The 23,120-nt window shown below is 39.1% G+C and overlaps 1 protein-coding gene across 1 annotated transcript in view; it reads right to left on the bottom strand.

The window, feature by feature from the left end:
- COL11A1 (collagen type XI alpha 1 chain) overlaps window positions 1-23,120 on the bottom strand; it is a gene marked incomplete at its 5' end in the record, with an annotated part of 200,489 nt that overhangs the window by 170,149 nt on the left and 7,220 nt on the right. The window contains 2 exons of the mRNA XM_067538274.1: window positions 13,290-13,452; window positions 16,324-16,537. Coding sequence (XP_067394375.1) covers window positions 13,290-13,452; window positions 16,324-16,537 — 377 coding nt within the window. The remainder of the gene's footprint in view (window positions 1-13,289; window positions 13,453-16,323; window positions 16,538-23,120) is intronic.

Genomic DNA, 23,120 nt, shown 5'->3' with positions numbered 1-23,120 from the left:
TTCTCTAGCCCCTTATCCTACTGGATAAGCACTCTCTTCCTTGGGTGAAAAAAAGGCAACGACTATGAAGGACTTCCCAGTTCAGACAGTCTGTTGTGGACTAGCCAGCTGCTTGTGTTCTTGAAATGCCCATCTAGATCATCATCCACACAGTGGCAGTTGTTGTGATTACACAAAAGAATGCTCCAGAAGCCATTGTCTATTTAGATAGATAGTTAAGTTTAAGCAACCCCATTGGAGTAAGACAGCCAAAATATTGACCAAAATATACCTAATTATAGCTATTTCACCTAGCTTTCTATATTATATTGTTTCAGAAAAGTTTCAGGTTTCTTAATCAGATCCTGTGTTTATCCATATTGATATTCAGCAGTTTAAATTCATTGAACCACTTGATGGAGAAATTGCATGAGAGTCTTGCAGGGAAGGAACAATTGGTACCGGCAATGAGGTGAGAAACTCAGATAGAGGGATGTGACAGTGGTATGTAATTCTGTGTCCTGAGCACATCACTGGTTAGCCCTGGATCAAAATCCCTGGATCAGAGGGTCCATTAAAAATATCACCTTATTCCAAGTAGCTCTACACATCTCAAATGTACATCAGATATTTTACATAACATGAAACCTCCTGAAACCAACATTCCGGCAAAATATATACATGCCACCTTACATGATCCTCTTGTGTAGTTTGTCAGTGGTCAGCAAGCTACTCACTGGCAACAGCCATGCTTGGCAGTGCTACTAGAGGAAAAGCAAGGACCAGAGCAGCAGTGCAGAGAGAGAACCCCTCCATGCAGCTGACCACCAACATAATTGGGAACTTCCAGTCTATGGACCCATTGGGGTGGGAGGATGTGCCCACTCCTGCCTGTGGGGACTATTGTTAGGAAATTTTGTAAAGTTCTGAGGGAAATTTTGTGAGGGAGGAGGGCTGATCCAGCTCAGAATTAGGAATATGAGTGAATCTCAAACTTTGGAATTTTCTCTATGAACTTTTAAAAGCCAAAAGCTTGTGCTCCCAGTTTTGCATTGCAAAGTATATTAAATCTTCAGTAGACTTTCTGTAGTCTATTGACGATCCAAGCCCCACACAGCACTGAGAAAAATGATGAGCTGTTTATATAAAATGGGACATGTAGACACAATTTACAGAAAAAAACCCCAGTAAACTGTAAACTTTTCTTTCCATTCTTTACATACTACATTTATTCTGCTGTATATACTTCTCTGATCAGCCTCACAGCATTAATACTTAGTGTAATGTCAACATCACTCTTTAAAAAACGTAGTTAAAATCCATAACAAGAATCAAAGGCGAGGGAAAATACGAATTGCTGTGGTTTGTGACTTTTGTGATGATGTGAGTAATATGTGGTGTTAAGGGCTAATTCTTTAATTATTATATGGAATAAATGTTTAGTGGCTCCTAATTACATTATATGTGTCTTCACAAAAAGAGTCTTAGATATAATTTGTCTTAGCGTATGTCTCTACTGCAACCTGGGGTTTGATGGCAGCTTGAGTAGAAATGCCCAAGAGAACTTGATTTAGCTAGCTCAGGTACCAGAGCCACAGCAGTACATGCTTTAGCTCTGCAAGCAAGGACCCAAGATTCCAGGTGGGTTTATGCAGCCCATACTGAATCATGTGCTGCCACATCTTCCCTGCTTCAGTACCTGAGCCAGCTAGATTCAAATTAGCTTGGGTATGTCTGCCTGAGCTACAGTCACACCCCACGATTGCACTAGAGACATACACTTATAGACACAATGGACACATTTTACTTCACTTTTAACCATATAACCTCACTAAAACTCCCTAAATATAGTATATTATCCAAGTGTTCCCAGTCAAGTGTACCATGAATATCCCGCTTGTTTATGATCTCAATGTCTCTTAACTTGACAAAGGATAACATCTCTAACATCACATCCCAGTGCTATATAAAGTGGCAGGGTAAACAGAAGTATTGTCACTTTCAAAGCCATGAGTGCAATCACACCATCATATGAAGGCAAGAAGGATGACACCATTGTTTCTCCAGTCCATAACCATAACTATTAACTAGTCCCCTAGGTCTAAAAGTAGTCAAATATTGCTGTGTTGGTCTCTAAGGCATTCCCTCCATAAAAGATAGACTAATAGTGACATAAGGTGAAATTTGCCTGTGTGCAGAGGACCAGCACATGGCCTTTGCAACACCAAAGTCACATTCAAGCCCTTTTTTGAGGGCTTATGATAGGCCCTCTTGACAGGAGTGGATTTCAGACCCTCAGCAAAACCGTCATTCTAATAACTGCAAGGTGTGGATGGGTTCAGTGACTATGAACTTGGAATGTTATATGATAGAATGAACTGATTAGAGTTAGGAAATGAAATTACAGCATGATTTAGGTTGTTGGTTTGAATTCTGAAATAAGTGAGGTATCCTCAGATGATTCTGTCATGGGAAAGTTAATTTTCTTTATTTTAATTGGGGACAGAATTTTTAATGTACAAAAATATGGAAATGATTTAGCTGCCCATCCTGCATATCAGAGATCCATCAAGAACCTCCCACAGCTACAGAGAAAATGTTAAAGCCAAATTCTGCCCTTTGGTTGTGCATTCTGTGCTCCCAAAAATCAGTAGGTGCTTCTTATGTGTGTCTAAAGCTAGAATTTTGATCTTAGCATGACTAACAGGATGGTATCAGAAGCCTGGAAAAATTAGTGCCAGACACCATATAAACAGAATCCTAGAGAAAAACACCAGTATCTTCGGTTTTCATATATTGGAAAAAGTATGACAATTCAAGGTATCTTTTCAAACTGTTCATCTAGCAGTAGAATCTTCACTAAATCACTAGAAACCCTAAAGCTCTGGGTACATGCCAACCTCCGCTAATTAGTTGTTTGACAGTAAAACCATAGACTCCAAAAAACAGCAGTCTAGACAGCCTGGATATTATTACTATAGAATTTAGAAAAACCTGCTGCAGAATTCATTTACTTTTCCTGCAAAAGCCTGAGGGATTGAAGAGTTCCAATAGCCTTTAATATAATATTCCATAGCCCTGGTCCATTCCATAATATAGCTACAGAAAGATGTTTTATTAAAAGCCTGCCAACTTGTAGCACTGTGAAAGCAATAAATTGTGAAAGCAAAATTCTATACGGGTCAAAGTTTCCATAGAAATCAATGTCCTCTTGATGCTGAAACCTCATATTCACACTAACATATTTTGAGCGTTAAGAAAAGATTTGTTATGCCTGAATATAATATTTTATCTTTGCAACATGGGACAAAGCTATTCTTAAATCCTACACACAATCTGCTGCTCACACACATCACTACACACCAACAATTAAATGTAGTCACCTCTGGATGGAATGCAGCAATTGCTCAGCAAGGCACAGCAACACTACTCAGGACAGGAAATAAAAGATGCCATATGTAATTGAAACTGCAGGGGGGAATTACAGTGGTCCAAACTGGAATTTGTTCAGGATTCTTTTGACACTGAGTTTTCAGGAACCCAGTTTTATTTCTCATCCAAACATCTCTACCTCACACATTGCCCCATAAACAACATGATGCACTAAGTCAGTACTCACTTCCAAAAGAATAGTGCACATGCCCTTGTTGCAGCCACATCTTGTCACACCATTAATTTCTTTGGAGGTCTCCCTCCTGATCAGATCCAGCCCTGAAACACATTCTATGATAAGAAGCAAAATTGCATAATATACTTGTAACTTAAGGATGGTTCTTCTCTCCAGGCCCCTGCCTGAGAAACTAATGAGCAGTTGCGATCTCAAAGGGGTGGTGAAAAGAACGCTCCTTCTTTCACCCAGGATATGGAGAAGCAATGGATATGCTCAGTGGATGCTAAATAACACTCGGAGCAGGAGTAGTCTCTCATAGAATCATAGAAGATTAGGGTTGGAAGGGACCACAGAAGGTCATCTAGTCCAATCCCCTGCTCAAAGCAGGACCAACCCCAATTAAATCATCCCAGCCAGGGCTTTTGTCAAGACCTATAAGGATGGAGATTCTACCACCTCCCTAGGTAACCCATTCCAGTGCTTCATCGCCCTCCTGGTGAAAACGTTTTTCCTCATATCCAACACAGACCTCCCCCTCTGCAACTTGAGACCATTGCTTCTTGTTCTGTCATCTGCCACCACTGAGAACAGCCTAGCTCCATCCTCTTTGGAAACCCCCTTCAGGTAGTTGAACGCTGCTATTGAATCCCCCCTCACTCTTCTCTTCTGCAGACTAAATATGTCCAGTTCCCTCAGCTTGTCCTCATAAGTCATGTGCTCCAACTCCCTAATCATTTTTGTTGCCCTCCGACGGACTCTCTCCAATTTGTCCACATCCTTCCTATAGTGGGGATCCCAAAACTGGAGACAATACTCCAAATGAGACCTCACCAATGCTGAATAGAGGGGAAATATCACTTCCCTTGATCTGCTGGCAATACTCCTACTAATGCAGCCCAATATGCCATTAGCCTTCTTGGCAACAAGGTCACACTCTTGACTCATATCCAGCTTCTTGTCCATTGTAACCCCCAGGTCCTTTTCTGCAGAACTACTGCCTCGCCTGTCAATCCCCAGTCTGCAGCAGTGCATGGGATTCTTCAGTCCTAAATGCAGGACTCTGCACTTGTCCTTGTTGAACCTCATCAGATTTCTTTTGGCCCAATCCTACAATTTGTCTAAGTCAATCTGTATCCTATCCCTGCCCTCCAGGGTATCTATCACTCCCCTCAGTTTAGTGTCATCTGCAAACTTGCTGAGGCTGTAATCCACCACGTCCTCTCTCTCATGTTCCCACTGCTCAACAAATGGCTCCAGGCAGCTCAATGTTCTGCAGGAAGGCAAATTCCCCCATCAAGGTCCAAATGTGACAATCAAATTCTTGTGCAAGAATTTCCCATAGTTACATATGTAATCCCATTTCACTGGCATTCCTGTTTATTTTTCTTGATTATCTGAGTAATATAGTCACTGTGTGCTTTCCTCCGTTGTTGCTTCTTTCCTCAGTCTTCAGCATTCCACAGACATCAGAGCATCAGTTCGTTTTGTTCCTCTCTAATTATTTTGTTCTTCTAAAACTCTAAGGCTGGATCAGGCCTTTGAGCCACAGACTTGGGTAGGGTGTTGGAATGCAGCTGTATCACCACAGGGGAAACTCAAGCAAAGGGACTACGCCTCTGGCAAAAAAAAATTCGGAACTCTCTGATGTGCAAGGGATAGTGCAGGATACCTCATGGGATGTCTGGTCCCACTATGTGAGCCAGTATGGGTGTAAGGGCAAGGGCATGATCCCACTTCTTCCTCACTCCCTTTGGGGCAATGTGTCCCACTGGCAGTATATGGAGACAGCATACCCTGTTCTTTCCTAAGGTTGGAGACATGACTATAGAACTTGCACAGACAGGAAAGACTCTTGTGCTTCTCCATTCCTATCCTGTGAGCAAATTGATCCAGGGATCATTTAGTCTTCAGAAAGATAATAACTGCAGGCAAATTAATATCCTTACTTTGCATTTAATAATACTGTATACCCTTTGATTTTGAAGATACTGTATACCCTGCTACCATGCTCTCTGCCTCACAAAAACTGAAATATTTACAGCAAGACTGTATTAACTATGAGGGGAGGGTCTTTCTTTACAGAAACCACAGGGTACTGCTGCAGTGATCCTCTCTGCCAAATGGGGCAGAGCTGAGATGGGGGCTCTGTTTCCTTAATACAACTGTACAACAAACACCCGAGAACATTTTCTATTGGTATTTATCTTCATTCACTCCACTTCTTTGAAAATCTGAAATTAGTTATTACACAAAAGATAAAATGAAAGGATACTAAATCCCATTTGTAGGACTTACTGAGTTGGTGTAACATGCAACATTGTTGAAGTCAGACTGTTAACAATACACTGAATGATAAACACTTTAGTATATGCACAGTTCTTGGCTTCCTGAAACAAAGGCAAACTCACATCACATTCCTCCAAAATAAGCTTGAACTCTAAGCAATTACCAGAAGTCTGACTTTCTTTTTTTCTAAACAATAGGGGGGAGCTATAGACAAAGCAAAACATTTTTTCCTTGTCTGTAGTTGTTTGACTTTGGAAATGTAACAAAACAAAAACTGATATCCCTCCAAGGAAAAAAGGAAGAACAACAAAAAAAAGCCAACTAATAGGCTTTTGAAAAGAATGCTTCTTTTTATTAGGTGCCTTTGAAATGGAAGAATTTTTTTTTCTTTTCTTTTTCTCTCAAGCTGAAAGCTGGCAGCATATCCGGTTGTCTGTAGCATGAAGGTTGTTTCTAGACACTTGTGCCTGGAATCTATTAAACATATTTTGCTTTATGTCCCATTTGTTTTCAAAGATGAGTTATTCAGCTGATTGATGTAAATGTTTGAAAGCTGCTTCTTGTGACATAACTCTAATATTTGATAAGGGTGGCTTAGTAGAAAGTGTAAGTGAGAAAACATACACAGATTAAATGTTGTTCTAGGAAACCCATCTGTAGGAATCAGAATGAGGGTTCAGTCAGAATTGGTATTTTCACATTGGCCTAGTTAAAATAAACTTTAGCTTCCACAGGCTCCACTGACTTTTACACAGTCCTAAGCAAGTGATGGGGCATAAGCTGCTTTAACCTAGAAGTAGCCCCAGGAGGCAGAGAGGCCTTGTGACTCAGAAACACACTCTTCTTTCTTCTGGTAGTAGTAATTTATTGCTGGTCTGTACCAGCATTAAATTAATAGCCCCCTCTCCCCTGCACTGGCTCAACCATTTTGGGGATAGAGCCAAGGCCTTGCCCATTGAATATCTATCTACTCCATGGAGTGGGTGAGCAGGCAAGTAGTGTCATTTGCTCCTATGCAGATGGACCCAACATCTGGGTAGCCTATGTAGGGACATATGAGGGATTCTGATTCCCCTGCACGTGTTCATAGTGTAAATCACTATGTTATCAAGATCCTACCATTGGGATAAATCCATAAACACTTTGTTTTTCTTTATATGCCATCAAGATTTTGGCCAAGTTTTATTTTAATTGAAATCAGGTTAAAATCCAGTATGAAACTCACTACCCTTTATTATCAAGGATTACATCCATAGCACCCTTTGCAGAACCTGTGCAAGCAAAATTCCCATCGGCTTTAAAGCAGAGTTTTATGTGCTGCAGGATCTGGTCCTTAGTTCTTATCTATAGCATAAGGATTAGATGCATGTTCCATCAATCTGAAACCTACACGTTTCTTGGAAGAAAAACATCTCTATAGGGAAATCTTTGCATAAAGACTGCGTTAGTTAATGACTTATTATCAAATACCTCTCGTTCACACCAACTATACTAAATGAAGAGTGACAAATCCTTAAAGCTGGCAAAATAGTAAAAGGTCCCTGCTATTTATGAAATATTTAAGCTGCAGACATACTTCAACAGACATATGCCAATATTTTTGTTGCAAAGCTATAAACCAGCAACTCAGTTTCTTCTTCCCTTGCAATACTCTCATGCTGCAAGTATGAATTCCCTGTTCGGAAGTAACCATTTCTAGAGTTTTGGTTTATGAAGCAGCACTTATCATGTTGTGTATTTGAATACCCACAAAAGACTAGTTTTAAATGGCACATCAGAAACTTTGTGCTACATTGTGCAATCCGTTCGTGAATGAGCACTTACAAAATAGTCCCATTGAAGCCTGTGGGTCTACCCAGTTGAGTAAGGGAACCACAATAGGCACCTTAGAAAAATATTCCATTTAGAAAGCACTGGTCTGTTAAGTCATCCAAGAATACTATGCTTAGTAGATTCACAGATTTTAAGGCCAGATGAAACCATTATGATCATCTGGCTTCACCTCCTTATAACATAAGCCATAAATTTTTCACCAAGTGGTCATGTAAGCTAAGAATACAATTACAATACAAAAGAATAGCACCCAATCTTGGAACCTTCACTCACAAAAGCAATCTTTACTTTAGAGAGCAAATAACCAGAAATAGTATAGAATAAAACAGTAAAATACTCACATCCATAAGGATTAGTCACATAAGTAAGAGTTGCAGTATTGGGCCCATAATTTGGAAACATGTATTTTTAGGTGTATGTGTCTACCCAGAACAGAATCAAAGACCTGTCATCTCCAGGAAGAGGCAACTGCAGACTATACATTTCAAAGGGACTGTGGGTTTAAAATTTCCAAATATACCATAACAAACAGCATGTTGTGATGGAAACAGACAAGGAGCCAAGATCAGAAAGAGGGAGAATGGCACACAGGAGAGCACTTGGAGCAGAAAGGGGATTAAGACACATGGGAAAGGGCCAAGGAATCAAACAACAAGAGAGATGATTCCCAAACTCCATCAAAGGACTGCTTTATATTTCTTTATATTTCTTGTAAAATAATCTATCAAGAAAAAAATCAACCACTTTACCATGAGTATTTATTTACAGCAATACAGTGTGTTTTCTAAAATGTTTCACAAAATAGCTACAGTCATTTCTTTGGGTTCCAAATTAATTCACCAGATAGCAACCTGACTGAAAGAGGAGACACACCAATACCCAATTGAAGGGCCACCATTATGTCATGTTACAATATCTAGTTCTGGCAACGGCTTATAAGTGTGTATACAAGCCAAATCCATATGGGTTTATAAATGTCCTTTCAGAGAACATCAGAATAGAGGATGTGCACTAATGAGTCAAATCATTGATCCATGAAATCCTGAATTCTGCTGCTTGATGCTTAACAGGAAATGAATTACCCTAATAGTGCAACTGGCCAATTGAGCAATGTTGTTTGTGTAGGTTAGGGGTAAAAGGGAACAACCTTTCCTGACCTCTGCAGTATTCAGGTCACTGAAGCCTAAGATTTGATTATCTTTATCTAAGAGCCTATTACTGCAAGGTGCTGAGTGCCTGTGATGGGTGCCTACCCCCACACCAGGCCTATGCAGAGAAAAAGGGCCAATTAGCCCTGTGACAGGCTGCACCTGCAGGTGAGTCAGGGTTGACAGGCGTATGATTGATGATGAAACCCAGCTGGGCAAGGGACAGGCTAAGCTTTTATAAAACCAGGAAGTAACGTGTTAACAGGGGCTGCAGTATTGAGGATTGCAATTGTGCTCTGGGTTTAGAGAGGAAAAAGATGTCCTGGGAGCCTGGCCCTGAGGAAAGGGCTTAGCAGGGGTGGAAAAGTAGCCTGATAGAGACAAAGCAGGAAACAGCTGGGAAACAGCCAAGGTTTGGGACAGTGCAGATCTTGGCTGCTGGTTTTAGGGTCCCTGGAGTGGAACCCAGTGGGTGTACTGGGGAAATAACACAGATGTGGCTGTGGAGAGAAGATGGTCTCAGACAGTTGTCCAATCGGACTTTGATACTTTGGCAGGGGAGGACTATAGTGAACTGTCAGGAGTGCCATGCCATGAAAAGAATGTACCCTGAATGATGAGGAAGGAGTAATCTTCTCTCCAGAGAGAAAGAGTGCAAGACTGGGGGTGAAAAACCAAAGGATAGGGTGTCAGACCAGGGGTCAGTGAATTTTCAAAGGAGCTAGAAGGAGGCATGCCAGCTGTGAGCAGCAAACCCTGTGTCAGTGCCACTAACTTTAGTGGGAGCTGAGCATGTTCAGCATCTTATAGGATCAGGTCTTTAGATAAGTGTCCTTATTGATCATAAAGTTACCCAACTCCCCTGCCCTTAAATCAAGCTACACTATTGACTTCTATGATCTCTTGTGGTAGTGAACTTCAAAGGATGACTATGCTGTGAAATATTTCCTCTCATGTGCGAAGGAAAATTTTTATTAGGCTGTATATATGAAGGATTCTTTCAGATATACATACTGATAAAGTAATCAAATTATTCCTCATTGTCATATTACAAAGCAGTTTAAAAAGAAGCTACTGAGTTTGTAACTTAGTTTGCACATCCTTCAAAATCCTAAACACCTACACTAAATACCAGCTAATCCTTCACAGTCTCCAGCTAAATAACCCTAGTTTTTGGGGGGTTGTGCCACTGTATGGGAGAGGGAGTGCGTGTGTGTGTGCGCACAGCTCATAACACAGTGAGGCCTCAGTCTGACTGGTTTTTCTAGAATAAAAACCCACTATACAGCTGGCCTAGAGCAGAGCTGATGGTAGTGGGGTTCTCTCCTGTAACAAGTATTAATGGGATAGTCTCAAGAGTCTTTTTCCAGTTCTAACGGAAATACTGCAAGAACAGTATTTCTTATATTTTCTGGTATGTCTGGTTGCAGTCTCAGCCAGCCTCTGAAGTACAAAGCACAGAAAATGAAATGTATCATGGCATTTTAGCACCTTGAGGAAGGTTCCATTCAAATTTGTCTCTGGAAGTATGTGGATCCTTTTTTCCAAAATGGTTTGCTCTTCGATACCTATAAGTAGGCGTTCAGGCACAGGACTGACAACATTTTTACCCTGAACCCTTGAATGACTTCAGTGACTTCTAGTCGAATAAACCAAATCCTTACAATGGCTTTTGCTGTTGCTTTAGAGCAAGCTGTTGTTTATGGAGATAGGTGATGAAGGATGGATGATGAAAAGAAAGCAAAAAGACCTCCCAGAAATAAGGGGTTTTAAGGTTGGGAACCAAGTGAGAACCTTTAACCTGAGCCAAATACTGTAAGGCACTGTTTTACAAGTACTTTAACCAATTCTCTTGGTTGCAGCCAGGGGAAATGGGGTACAATGTCATGGCATGTACTGTTGGGAAATTGTGCATTTCTGCAACTATGCTACAAGCTGTAAAAATGTTGCTGTTCTCAGTGCTGAATATTTACATTAAAAAAAGGATTTATAGACAGCTACACTTTTTCTTTAATTAGTCATAACCAACTTCCTCCTTAGTTGGATAGGAGGTGCAACTGAAACACTACTTTGCAAACTCAGGGTAAGAGATTTTGTTGAAAAGTCTAGATGATGATCGCTAGCCCTGTGTTTATCACATTTTTAACATACATACTCCATGAAATAAAAATACAGAGAAAAATCTGTTTAAGCGATTTGCCCAAATTCTGATAAGTTACATCAACATATCTGCATTGGTATGTCTTTATTCTTGGTCTCCAGGTCTAGTCCTTAATTCTTACATGTTAACTTACAAATGCCAACTTTACTGTGCTGTGCAATACTTCTGTCACCTCACAGCCCCTTGTTTTAGTTGCTAACCAAAAGGTGAGAGCATGAGAGATTCACACATAGATTGAATTCTATTTCTCTTTGAAAATGTCTGGCCTTACTTCAAGTGAGTGAGAGTTCAGCATGGAGCAACAAAGGGGAGGGAATGGAACGGAGGTGCTTGCATATCAAGAGAAGTTGATACAACAAGGAATATTTATTTTTTAGAAAAAAAAATTAAGTGGTAATATGATTGAAAAGCCAATCGCTCCTGTGACTGAGTGGCAAGGGAAATTTACTCCCTCCAAGATAGCCTATGATTTTTTGAGTGTTTGCATGGGAATGTCTTAACTTTCCTTTGTCAAAAAATGTTTCTGAAAGTTTAAAATTTAAAAATGTTTTACAATACATAAATGAGGTATGGTAGCATTGTAATCAAACAGCTCCAGAGATGTCAGGCCCCTGGCTTACTTCAGAAAGCAAGCACAGATGATTTAACAACACATTTTCCCACATTTCAGCCCCTGCATTTATCTTAAAAACAGCTAAACATAGTACTTTGCAACACTCTTCAGAAGAAACAAAAGACTCCCCCTAGTCAATAACAGTACATAAGAAAAAGAGAAATTCTGGGAGGTTTCGCAGAACACAAACAAGTAGACTATCAATGATATAGGGAATTAAAAGGGAAAATTTTCACAAAATATATAAGAATAAACATGACTAGTATATTATTTGTTAGAAAATGTAAACGCATGTGTAAAACATCAACAAAATAAGCTACAATCAAGTCATCAGTGCTTTTACGTGTCCCATTTTCTCAGGCCGAGTCCCTTTTATTTATGTACATACTACTAAACACAATCATGGAGACAAATTCTAGGCCTCAGATTTTGACCCAAAAGGCGAGTAAATTAATACTGCAACTGCTTGCACATAGCAGAACCCAAAAGAGCTTTCACAAGCCTGATGTAGCACCTATGCAGATTATTCTTGCCAGGAATATAACTAATCTGAGGAGAAGAGGTTGCAGGGGAACCACAGGTAGATCCATTTGTAGATGCTTAGAACACATAGCTCAGCTTTCAGACCCATTAGCCCTGTCCTAGAATGCTCCTCTTCAGAAACAATGGAGTATGAACTCCATGGATTTTGAAGAAAGCAAAGTCCTATCACAATAGCTGCACCCCACGTTGCCTCTCTCAGCTGTAGAGTCTCAGACATACATGTTGTCTAAAAGCTCCTGGGCCCAATCCTGTCTTTATCTGTCCTATGGTGATCAGCACTATATGTGAAAGGAGTTAACTACTTATTTGCTCCTCTAGTCTACTCTCTTGTCCAGCTTTAATTTGATATGACAGTTTTGATTGGCAGATAATAGAATTATAAAATAAACAAAAAGCGGTTGATGACAGCAACTTCTTAAGATCTTCTGTGTAGTGATACTTCCTAAAGAGACCTCATTATTGGGAGTCACACATTTCCTTAAACAAATGCATTTCACCTTTTCCACTGCCTAACCTGTCAACAATGGAAACGGGCATATTTCTTTTTTCCTAAAGCATATTTCAGTTACTGGGGAAATGAATGTATAGGATGAGTAATATAATCATCCATGCTGTACAGAGAACCTTCTGAGATTCAAATTCCTCCCACTGCACCCCACCCTACCTCCACACACACATACATCCCAAAATGACTGGTATTCACATTGATGCATATGCTTAGCCTAGAACATCAATTTGGAGAGAGATGGGAGAGTTGGAAAGATTTGGTCTGACTACCCTCAATATCAAGTCTCCCAAACATTCCAGACATCTGATTGTCAGGCAGGAAGACAATAAAATAGCTCTCAGTCCAGAGACAATAAGATGTACTGAGGGAGAAAAACATATCCCCTCTCCAGAAAGTGCAGCTTCTCCATTTCAGCCAGTCTAGACAATTATGTTTCCCAACTAGCTGATCATAGGACACACATACTAGCAGATTTTGTAAAAGGAAAGTCCTGCATTGTATCATATTTGCCCTTATGAATTTCCTAAAAGCTTCTATTTTAATTTCCATCGGGTACTCTGTTCACCACCAAATCATTTAACATCTATCATTCAATCCTCGACTTTTACCTCAAAAACTTCTTCATCCAGAATCCTGGTTCCAAAGACGGTGATGCCATTGGTGTCAACAATTGTTCTGTCACTCCTGTCGAGTGGTTTTGTGGTTTTCTTTTTACAGTCAACAATCATAGTAACACTTTTCTTGTCCACACTGATAGCTACCCGATGCCACCTATAAAGGAACACATCTCTTCTGTAAACTGTTTACATGTTTACGTGCTTTGACGGATTGGAACCTTATTGCAATAATAATGCATAAAACAGACTTCTATAATAGATAGGTTAGGTCATTCAAATGACTGAATATCTGATGTGCTTACCAGAAAAGCAAAAGCCAATCAGCTTTTTGGAATTAATAAAATTGTATTTAATATTTTATTTGTTAAATTCAATCCATAGTCCATGCGGGACCTCAGCATAATTCATCATACTGAAATTATACAATTAAGTAATTTGGGATTTTTTTCCTCCAAAAATGTTCTACATTTGTAACATTGCTGCAAAGAAATAGAAATTCTCTCCCTGTCTCAAGCTAAACAGTATTCATATGTGATACTTACAGATTTATGTACTGTATCAAACTCACAAAATATTGTCTCTTGAAGTGCTGCTTTAGGCACAAAGAACCTGATGCAAGGCCCACTGATGTTACTGGAAAGACTCCCATTGACTTTAATGGGTTTTGGATCAAGCCCAAGTTGCCTTTCTCTGAATCCTTGCCTGCATAAGAACTTTAGTGTGTTCAGATTAGATCTGAATAAACTGTTTCCAATACTTTATTAGATTAACTCCCTTTCTGTTCATGAATGATCTGAGAACAGACTTTGTAGTTTGTGAATTTGTTTGTTGTTCAAAATTATTTGAGGAAAGGCTGAAATATATTTATACAAGACAATGAGCTGATTATGAATGACTCACAATTGTTAATGCTTTGCTAGTCAAAATTTGCTCTTCGTACTCTATGACTGGTCACTTAAGTCACAAGCCTGGCCTCCTATTTTGAATGACTTGCAAATCTAGAAAGAACTTTCAAGATGGAGGCACAAACACTTCCACCATTAATACTTGTGAAAATACATATATAGACATTTTTACAATTTTTGCCAACATTCTTTCAAAAAATAGTTTTGTTTTCACAAATATTCACAAAGTGAATAAAAATGGGCTGTGAATACTGTCAAAGTGAATTACTCCTATTTGAAAGACATTCATGACTGAATGATTTTTGAAGTATTTGACCAGCTCTCATATACACTGGATGGCACTTTATCTTGACAAAAGACATGCATTAATTTAGTGAGACTGTTTGCAATGACGAGCTAAATACCTGAGTACCAGAAAATCTTTACATATGACATGGAGTAGCAAAGCACAGCATCTCTGATATGCCCAGACAGGGAGTGTCAGAGAAAATATTTGCTATTAGTGAGATGCAAGATGAGTGCCAGAATCAAATGCTCTTTGCCGGCATTTATATCTCTAAAGGGTGTCCAAATCAGAGAGAGATCACATGGATCATTTTAACAAAGGGCTTTTATATATCAGAAAGAACACCTTGAAGCTAATGGAATCTGTACCACAGAGCCAGAACTGAAATTCTGTTTACTCTGGAACTCAATTAAACATTATAATTGTGAAAGCAAATGGTCCTGCTGTCCTCAAGCTGACTTGATGGTTAAAACTTTTTAAAATTAAATTTAAAAGTTAAGACAAAGAATAGCTCATTGTTGTAGTATGTTCTATGTGAAATAGCTGAGTCTGAAACATAATATTGGCCAACCACTCTAAGGCCTGCAGGGGCCAAAAGCATGGAAGAAGCTGCTCGCTCAGTCCCCATGAGAGGAGGATTGCCTCAGGTCACTCTGCACCTATCTTTTGGTGAATTCAAAAGTGGTATCCACTCTTGGTTGGGAGCATGCAAGTCAGCCCTTTAAACTAACTCTGAGTGAAGCTTATTTGATTTCTCCATTTTTATCAGAATCTCAACACCTGGGAAGAAATTCCAACTCTACTGGAATCAACAACAAAACTCTAATGGGGCAGAATTTCACCCCCTTGTTTGTTATACAGACAAACTAAATGAAAGTGGCCTGCTGATTCAGTTTTCCTGCTCCTGATGGGAACACATCAGTTTTTTGGGCCTCATGAAGTCATTGTATTGTGCAGTAACATGGAAGCTAGAAAACGATTTAACTTTTCCTTTGGTCTTTCATGTTATTCTTCAGTAACTTACAACCTGTAGTTTTTTCATTGTATGTGAATTTATTTGCCCTCCAGCCTGCAATATCCTTTCCTTTCCTTTCCTTTGTTTAAACAAAAACTTCAATGTATATGTCTGAAAAATGCAGCTGCCTTTCATGCACTGCAGCATAATAAATAAAAATGCTTTTAAAAGGATGAATGTTCCTTTAAAATAGTTAGAGTTAGTGTCAGGGGGCCTCTAAAAATAACAGTAATGGTCATGAAAGGTGCCAAACTGACATTCCCAGAGACTGAATTGTCTTATTTATCCAAATAATTGATACAGCAGATCAGCAGCAATGTAAGCTATGCCACACTGCCCTATTAACATGCCTTCACTCTGACTGGAGGAACCTCCTCCGGGCAGAGCAGGGTAACACTGGATGCTGTCTGTATGTTTGTGTAAGAGGGGGGCAAGTGAAGATAACTTTCCATGGCACTGTCCCTGGACGCTTGTTGAGCAGGGGGTGACTTCATGGGCCGAGAACAAGACGTCTTCATAGCTCCATATTGTTTACTTAAGTTTTAATTTCTATGCGTGCTCCCTTGCTTTTGAATTATGGGAAAGGGCAAATAGGAGCATATAACTGCACTTGTTTGTATCCACATATTCTGCAGGAAGCTGGAACTAAGTGCTCCTGCAAAGGGACCTTAGGTTCTGTGGCACTGTAGTTCAGTCAGCTGAAAATTCTGTAACAGATTTATTTAATTTGTCAAATATACTATGTGATTGAATGTTAGTCCACACAGCAGTCCCTGTGTGGTTAATTTTTATATTAAACCTGATTTATTTTACACTTACTTGCCATCAGCAATGTTGACTGTCCTAAAAAGAGGATAATCTTCTGGGGCAGGTTTTCCATATTGATCTTCAAACAGGAAGACAGGGGATCTACCAACTTCCACACCTACTTGCTGAATACCCTGTTCATTGTAGACAGATAAAAGGAAGGACTGGATCCCCTTTTTAGGTTTTACTGTAATTAATATTGAAAAGTCTTCAGGAAAGTTTCCACCTGAGAAGAAAATGACAATTGTAGTCACAAATCTGGAAAAGGTATAACTATTTTGTGAACATTTATGCCTTACTATTAATTGAGAGATTCTAATTTTCCTCTAAAATAAATATGATACTAATTCTGATTACAAGAAAATTTCTCTCTTCTCTTCAAAACAGTTGTCTTTACACTTTCTTGTCTTCCCATTCTCACTTTACTTCCCAAAGGTTTTGCCTTGACATCTCAAAAGCTTGAACTATAAAATAATTGTGTATTTAGGTAGATATAACACAATACATACAAGAGAGGTGACAGTTCTGTATTAATTAATTTTCTATTCTTCATCTTCTTGAAAACGGAGTTGAATGACTCTAGTTTATAACAAAATGTAATTTCAACAGACAAAAAGACTACTGGTATTACAGGGAAAATGTTATCAGACACCTGGCATTTCCCAGTGGCCATTTCTAATAGTTTCCACAGTTTTGTTTATGTATATTTCATTGTTTCCAATACGTATCTTAAAAAAGGGCGATACACAAAGGGACCACACATGATTCCATACACCACTAATGTTATTAACACAAGGCTTAACTGAGGCTTATGTGGTCTATAAAGCCATATGCTGGCCCTGTGACCTGAGATAAATTCAGCACTCACATTTTTATCTGACCGTAGTGCAGATGTTACTTATTAAATTGTCTCAGAAATAACTTATTTAAAAACAAAACACATGCATATTTATATGTAATAGGAACTTTGGGCAAAGAAAAAAGTTTTTATTTCATTTAATGCCTGACAATTCATCTGTGAAGTACAGGCCATAAGTCAATCGTTGTTTTAATTTTTACAGCCTAAAGAGTGGATGGATACAGCTTTTAAATGAGGGAATGGAAAAGACAGATGCATGTGATGGAAAAACTGCCCTGAGTTTTGTGGTCATCCTGAGGTTCCTTTTTACTGAAAAACACCCTGTTCCATTTTTTTTCCATCATCCAAATTCAACATAAATGAGCTTTGTGCAAGAAATCTCTATGAGGGTTGATAGATGGAAGTCTCCCTAATCCAAAATCAAGGGCATAGAACAATGATTAGCCATTCTTCAGATGCTATTGTGGCCTGTCCTAGCTTCTGCAACCCGCTACAGAGCTTTTTAATCTGTGGATCACCACAGCCTAGTCCACATACCCCTACGCCTCCCAAGGCTGCCCGCAACCGCACCTTGATATTGTTGTAGAAAGCTGCCATGGAGCAGTGTTCTACGGCTTTTCACTTGTGCAAGGGAGTCAGTATTTGCCTCAATATGAGGAAGCCTATATGGTCAATAAGGATATGGGGCCTTGACACAGATGACAGAAATTTCATGAAATCAACAGTTCTTGTGAAATTTCTATGCTTTATTTGCAAAATAATAGAATCATAAAGTTTAAGGCAAGGAGGGACTGGCATATCCTCGAGTCTGACCTCCTGTATATCACAGGCCACCTTCACTATCTAGCACCTGCACATGAAATTCAACAACCCTAACTAGACCCAAGTACTACTGTCCACAGGAGATTAAATTTTGTGTCACAAGCAGGTCTTACAAGGGACTGAAGTACGCTAATGCCAAGGCCCCAGCAATAGCAGAGAACTGATTAAGTGAGAGATATCCAGATAATCCCAGCAAGTGACTTGCACTCCATGCAAAAGAAGGAGCAAAAAACCCAAGGTCACTGCCACTCTGACCTGGGGGGAAATTCCTTTCTGACCCCACATATGACATTCAGTTGGACCCTAAGCACAGGAGCAAGAACTAGCAAACTAAGCATGTGTGTGAGAGAGAGATTGTGTGGTGCCACCTCCGAGCATCAGCCTACCCCATTCAGTGTTGCCTCTTCAGCCATAGCCATCTCTGATGCTTCAGAGGAAGGCAACAAAAACAGAACACACTGGGGCGGGGATCCTTCCCTGACCCCTTTCAGATGACTGGCTGAAGCCCTGAAGCATGAGCTTTAGGAACATAAGATATAAACCAGAAGGGATCCCCAGGGCTGCTGAGCCCTGCCCCCACAATCACAAGAACCTCATCATACAGTCCCACCCAGAAATTTGTCTTGCATTAACAACTCCCTTATTTCAGTGCTATAGAATATGAACCCTAGGTTAAGCCTACTCCAAATCCAGAGCCAAACACTGCCTCCTTGGTCCATGTCTACCCTAAATTAAAAAGTGTGGCAATAAATTCAAAGGTAGGCATTGGAAAGTTAATTGACTCCAAGGATCTCAGATCTTTTCCCAGTTTTGATGTTCTAGCATTAGACCTGGTGTGCCAGGCACATTCTAGTTCTGGTAAAACCCATTTAGGTTTAAGAATACAAAGTTTATAAATATTAATATTTTTAAAGTGTTAACCTAGGCTCAGTCATCTTGCATACGATGGGAAAGATTATAAGATTTGCTTGAGAGGTTTAATGATCTCTGAAAAACAAAATACAACTAAAACTCGAACACTGAGGGAAAAATACAGAAAAATGTTAAACTGCACAAGACATTTCATACATTTGTCTTGAGGTAAATCTGAATTCAATTATTTATTGAATTAAAAAACAGAATATACTTTACTTCATCTCAGCCACGGGCACAACAAGCATGGAAAGCAGGCCAGTATATTGGTGGTAGATTATATTAAAAAATGAGAGGTACAAAGTGACACACCTTGCGTAATTAATTCAGAACATAGGCTGCTCTTGTGTATAATATTAATGAGACTAGGGGATGAACTTTATGACTTGTATTAAAAGAACTCGTAGTGACGATAACTCAAATCTGTTAAAGAGCTATATGAAGGGACTCACTCTCAAAGATCAATCATCCAAAACAAGCTACTTATAGAAAAAATATAATTAAGCCATAAAATTTCTGAATAGAGGTATAGGCCACGGCAAAGATAGTTTACCAATATATTTTTTCAAGATTAATCTGGAACAAGTAGTGTCTATTTCTCGGAAATCTATAAAGAGGCAGATAGTAAAACACTTTTGTCAAACATAATAAAGCCACAATTTCTGTTCTGAATAAAGGAATAAAATCTTTAGGGGGGAGGGAAAAAAAGCTAAATGAATGGAGTATTTTATTCCTCCACTAGTACATGAATCTCAGCTAATATGTTTTACAGGCAAGAAAACACATACAACAATGTTCACATGTTTGCACTTTACTATAAATTGAAGATGATGGACACAGATGGTTCTGTCAATTCCATAACGCAGAACAAGGAAAAAACATTTGATAGGGTGGAGTGAACCCTATTCATTTCGTGTTTTGAGGTGTATAAAATGTTGAAATGTTCTTTTTCAGCATCGTTAAGCTTTTATGCATAAATGTGATGGCAATAGTTCTACATAGTGGCGTGACATCACATTTTGATTTTCTTGGAGTAGAAGAACATTACATAAACTGGATAAAAAATACTTTAAAAGGAAAAACTAAGCAAGAGTGTCCTTTAAGACCACTTATTTATTTGGGGCATTAAACTATTAGGCATCATCATTATAAAACTCAAAAACTCTGTCAATGACAAGAAAACATACAAAGTTATTATGCTGTACTGTGTGATGTACTGTTTTTAATAACAGTTCTAGAACATTTCTGCATCCTTCTGCATCCTTCTGGGATTTACTGAAGAGTTTTGTGATTCTCAGGTTACACAATCAGACTGAGCAAGGGCAAGGTGTTGCCTTGTGCAATTCTTCCCCAATGCCATAGTATTTGAAGTTCATTCTGATTGTGAGGCAATAAAGTATTTTGGGATAGTTCTTAAAAATTGGCTAGAATACTGTAGAAAGCGGGTGGGCCTCATTCACTGCTGTATTACTCCAGTTTTACGCCATTGCAGCTCACTGGAATTTGTTCCTTAACATACAGGCTTTAAAAATCAAATTATCCTGTGGAGAAGCCATGCAGAAACCTCTTTAGATTCTGTAATAACTGAGTATAATACTCCTTATGTAAAATCCTGTCCTCACTGAAGGCAATGGGAGTTTTACCATTCGTTTCATTCCATAATTATATTTAGAAATCAAACAATATAGGCTAGGCATACAAACTGAGACCTGACCTACAGGCATTTATGCATGTGCTTAACTTTAAACATGTGAGTATAGTATTAATAATAACCCATAAAATAATAAATCATTGTCAATAATAATGTATGTAATATAAGGAAGTAATTTAGAATGGATACCCTATATTCAATATACATTGCCTAAATATATGGCCTGTTATGGTTATTGTTGATTGTTGTTATTTATTTATTTTAGTTGTGGCAAATAATGGGGAAAATCATGGTTTTGTTGTGGCCAAAAGTGAAATAGCCACAATTACAGTTAAAAAGTGGGAAAGTTTGGCACATAATATTTTTATAAGTACTAGGTTATTTATCATAGGAAATAATGAATAAAGTCAAATATCTTTTATTTTATATTACAATTATTATATATCTTGTTTAAATGTTTTTAAAATATAATTTAAAGACCTATACTCAGATCTGCTAGACACACAGAGAACTAAGTTATATAGGATATAATTGCTAAATATAGGATTGAGGCTTGGACTCAGTCCTGTTCCCACTGAATTTAATGGCAAATTTCCCATTGACTTCAGTGAGAGTATTAGGGCTAAAAACAATTGCAATGTAAGATTCTGATCCTGCAGTACAAAGCTGCAGTTAAGTTAATGTGCCTTCATATGGGTCCAGCATGCTACAAATTGCAGGATCAGGGCCTAAATGCATGATTAGTATTATATCACTGTCCTGTATATAAATTCAAAACTATAGGCCAAGTAACATGTTTGTGAACACAGTTATAATCTGTTTTATGGTAATGTAATTGGTGTGGAAGCAGTGGTGTGTATGTGTGTAAAAAATTAATTTAAAAAGTGGTCTAAATAAAAAATGAATGTTGTAAATCTGATATGGGAATTCCCTCTTCCATGGGAGGAAATCCAAGATGGTATCCAAGATGTGGAAAGAGTCTCACAGGACTTAGTGCAATTTTTTCCTGCAGAGCGGTCACTCATGGCATTAACTCTTTAGTTACTGTGTGAAAATGAAATCCACAGATATTAAAGAATCACTGGGAAACAACAGAATGACTGAAATTCTTGCCATGAAGTATTTTGAAATGTGTCAACTTTTGATTTATCCTTTGACACAGTATATCAAAAATACCACATCTTAATTCATGTTATTTCAAAAAGCAATGCCATTGTGGCTAATAGAGCTTCCTTGTGATGTGAGTTGATAGGATTTTTCACCACATAATTCAGAAGCTAACACATGTTAGCTATGGGAGACAAGCTTTCACCTACTCCACATTCCTGGTTGTTGCTACTCCAGTAAAAACAATGAAAATGCCCCTCCCCCTCTCAGCAAGGGGAAAGTTTGGTTGGACAAACAAGGGGATGGCCAACTCCTGGAAGGGCTTGTGATGATGGGTGGGGAGAGGTCATACCTAGACATGTTGGAGCCAAGTCCTGCCTTGGGCCTCAAAGTGTCCATGGGAGTGTGCCTGGGGGATGGGCTTCTCTGCCTCCCACTAGCCAGTTGGAAGGGGGAACTGATTGGTTCTCAGCTCCCTCCCCCACTCACATTACAGACTTCCCCTGGGATCCATGGGGCCTCTTGCCATTCTTGCTGCCCTGCCCTCCCTCTCTGTAGTTGAGATATATTGAACTGTATTCCAGGCTGCTGTGGATCTGACTGATCCTCTGTTGTGGGATCAGGAAGGAATTTTTTTCTGTTGGATCAAATTGGCAGAGGTCAGGTAGGTTTTGCAGTCCCCACAGCATTGTGGAGGAAATAGAAGAATGCTTACTTCATTGCAACTTGCAGCTGGTGGAGTCCAGTGCCGATACAGGCTAAAAGGTCCAACTCCCAGAGAAAAACAAGATTTGGGGTTTTATTGGTGAACCTTTTGCTATAAGAAGGGGTGACCTGAAGATTTTGTAGACTAAGATCCTCCTTGGTGCTCTCTAGACCCCTTTGCAGAGCAGAGCAAGAGGATTCAAAAGTGAGCCAAGTCCTAGGAGTAGGCTGAAGAGGGTCTACCCCACATTATTGGTAATGTGGTGGGAGCCCTGTAGCCCTGTATTGGAACCAATGTAATGTCTGGTATATGAGAGACGGTTGGGTAGATAGTGCGTCACCCATTCTTAAATTAACAAAGTTGCAGCCTGCTGCTTCAATCCATCACTGTATGTCTTATTCACCAATGTGTTTTGATCGTATGATCGCCTATGTGTGCCTTTGTTTAACGTAAACAAATGGGAAAATACAGGTACAAAAACTTTATAGTTGCCAGACATAACTAACATTACCTTGGAATTCACAATATTCCTTAGGGTATTTCCTATACTAATTATACAAATAATACAAATAACACAAAATGCTATCTACTTGCAAAGGCAAAACTGAAACTTTTAAAGAGTAATCATTGCTACATTCAGATCTTACGTCTGCACCTTTAGTTTCTTAAAAAGTAATTTGTGCCCATATCTGTGTACACAGATGATAGCCAGTTAGCTGTATCACCAGGTAATTGGGTATGCACATTAGGCA

The sequence above is a fragment of the Emydura macquarii genome, unplaced genomic scaffold, assembly GCF_026122565.2.
Source record: "Emydura macquarii macquarii isolate MOO-44397 ecotype Brisbane River unplaced genomic scaffold, CSIRO-AGI_Emac_v2 contig_480, whole genome shotgun sequence".
In the NCBI taxonomy this organism is placed as follows: Eukaryota; Metazoa; Chordata; order Testudines; family Chelidae; genus Emydura; species Emydura macquarii.
The sequence above is the reverse complement of the archived record's forward strand: the minus strand, read 5'-3'. Positions and strand labels throughout refer to the sequence as shown.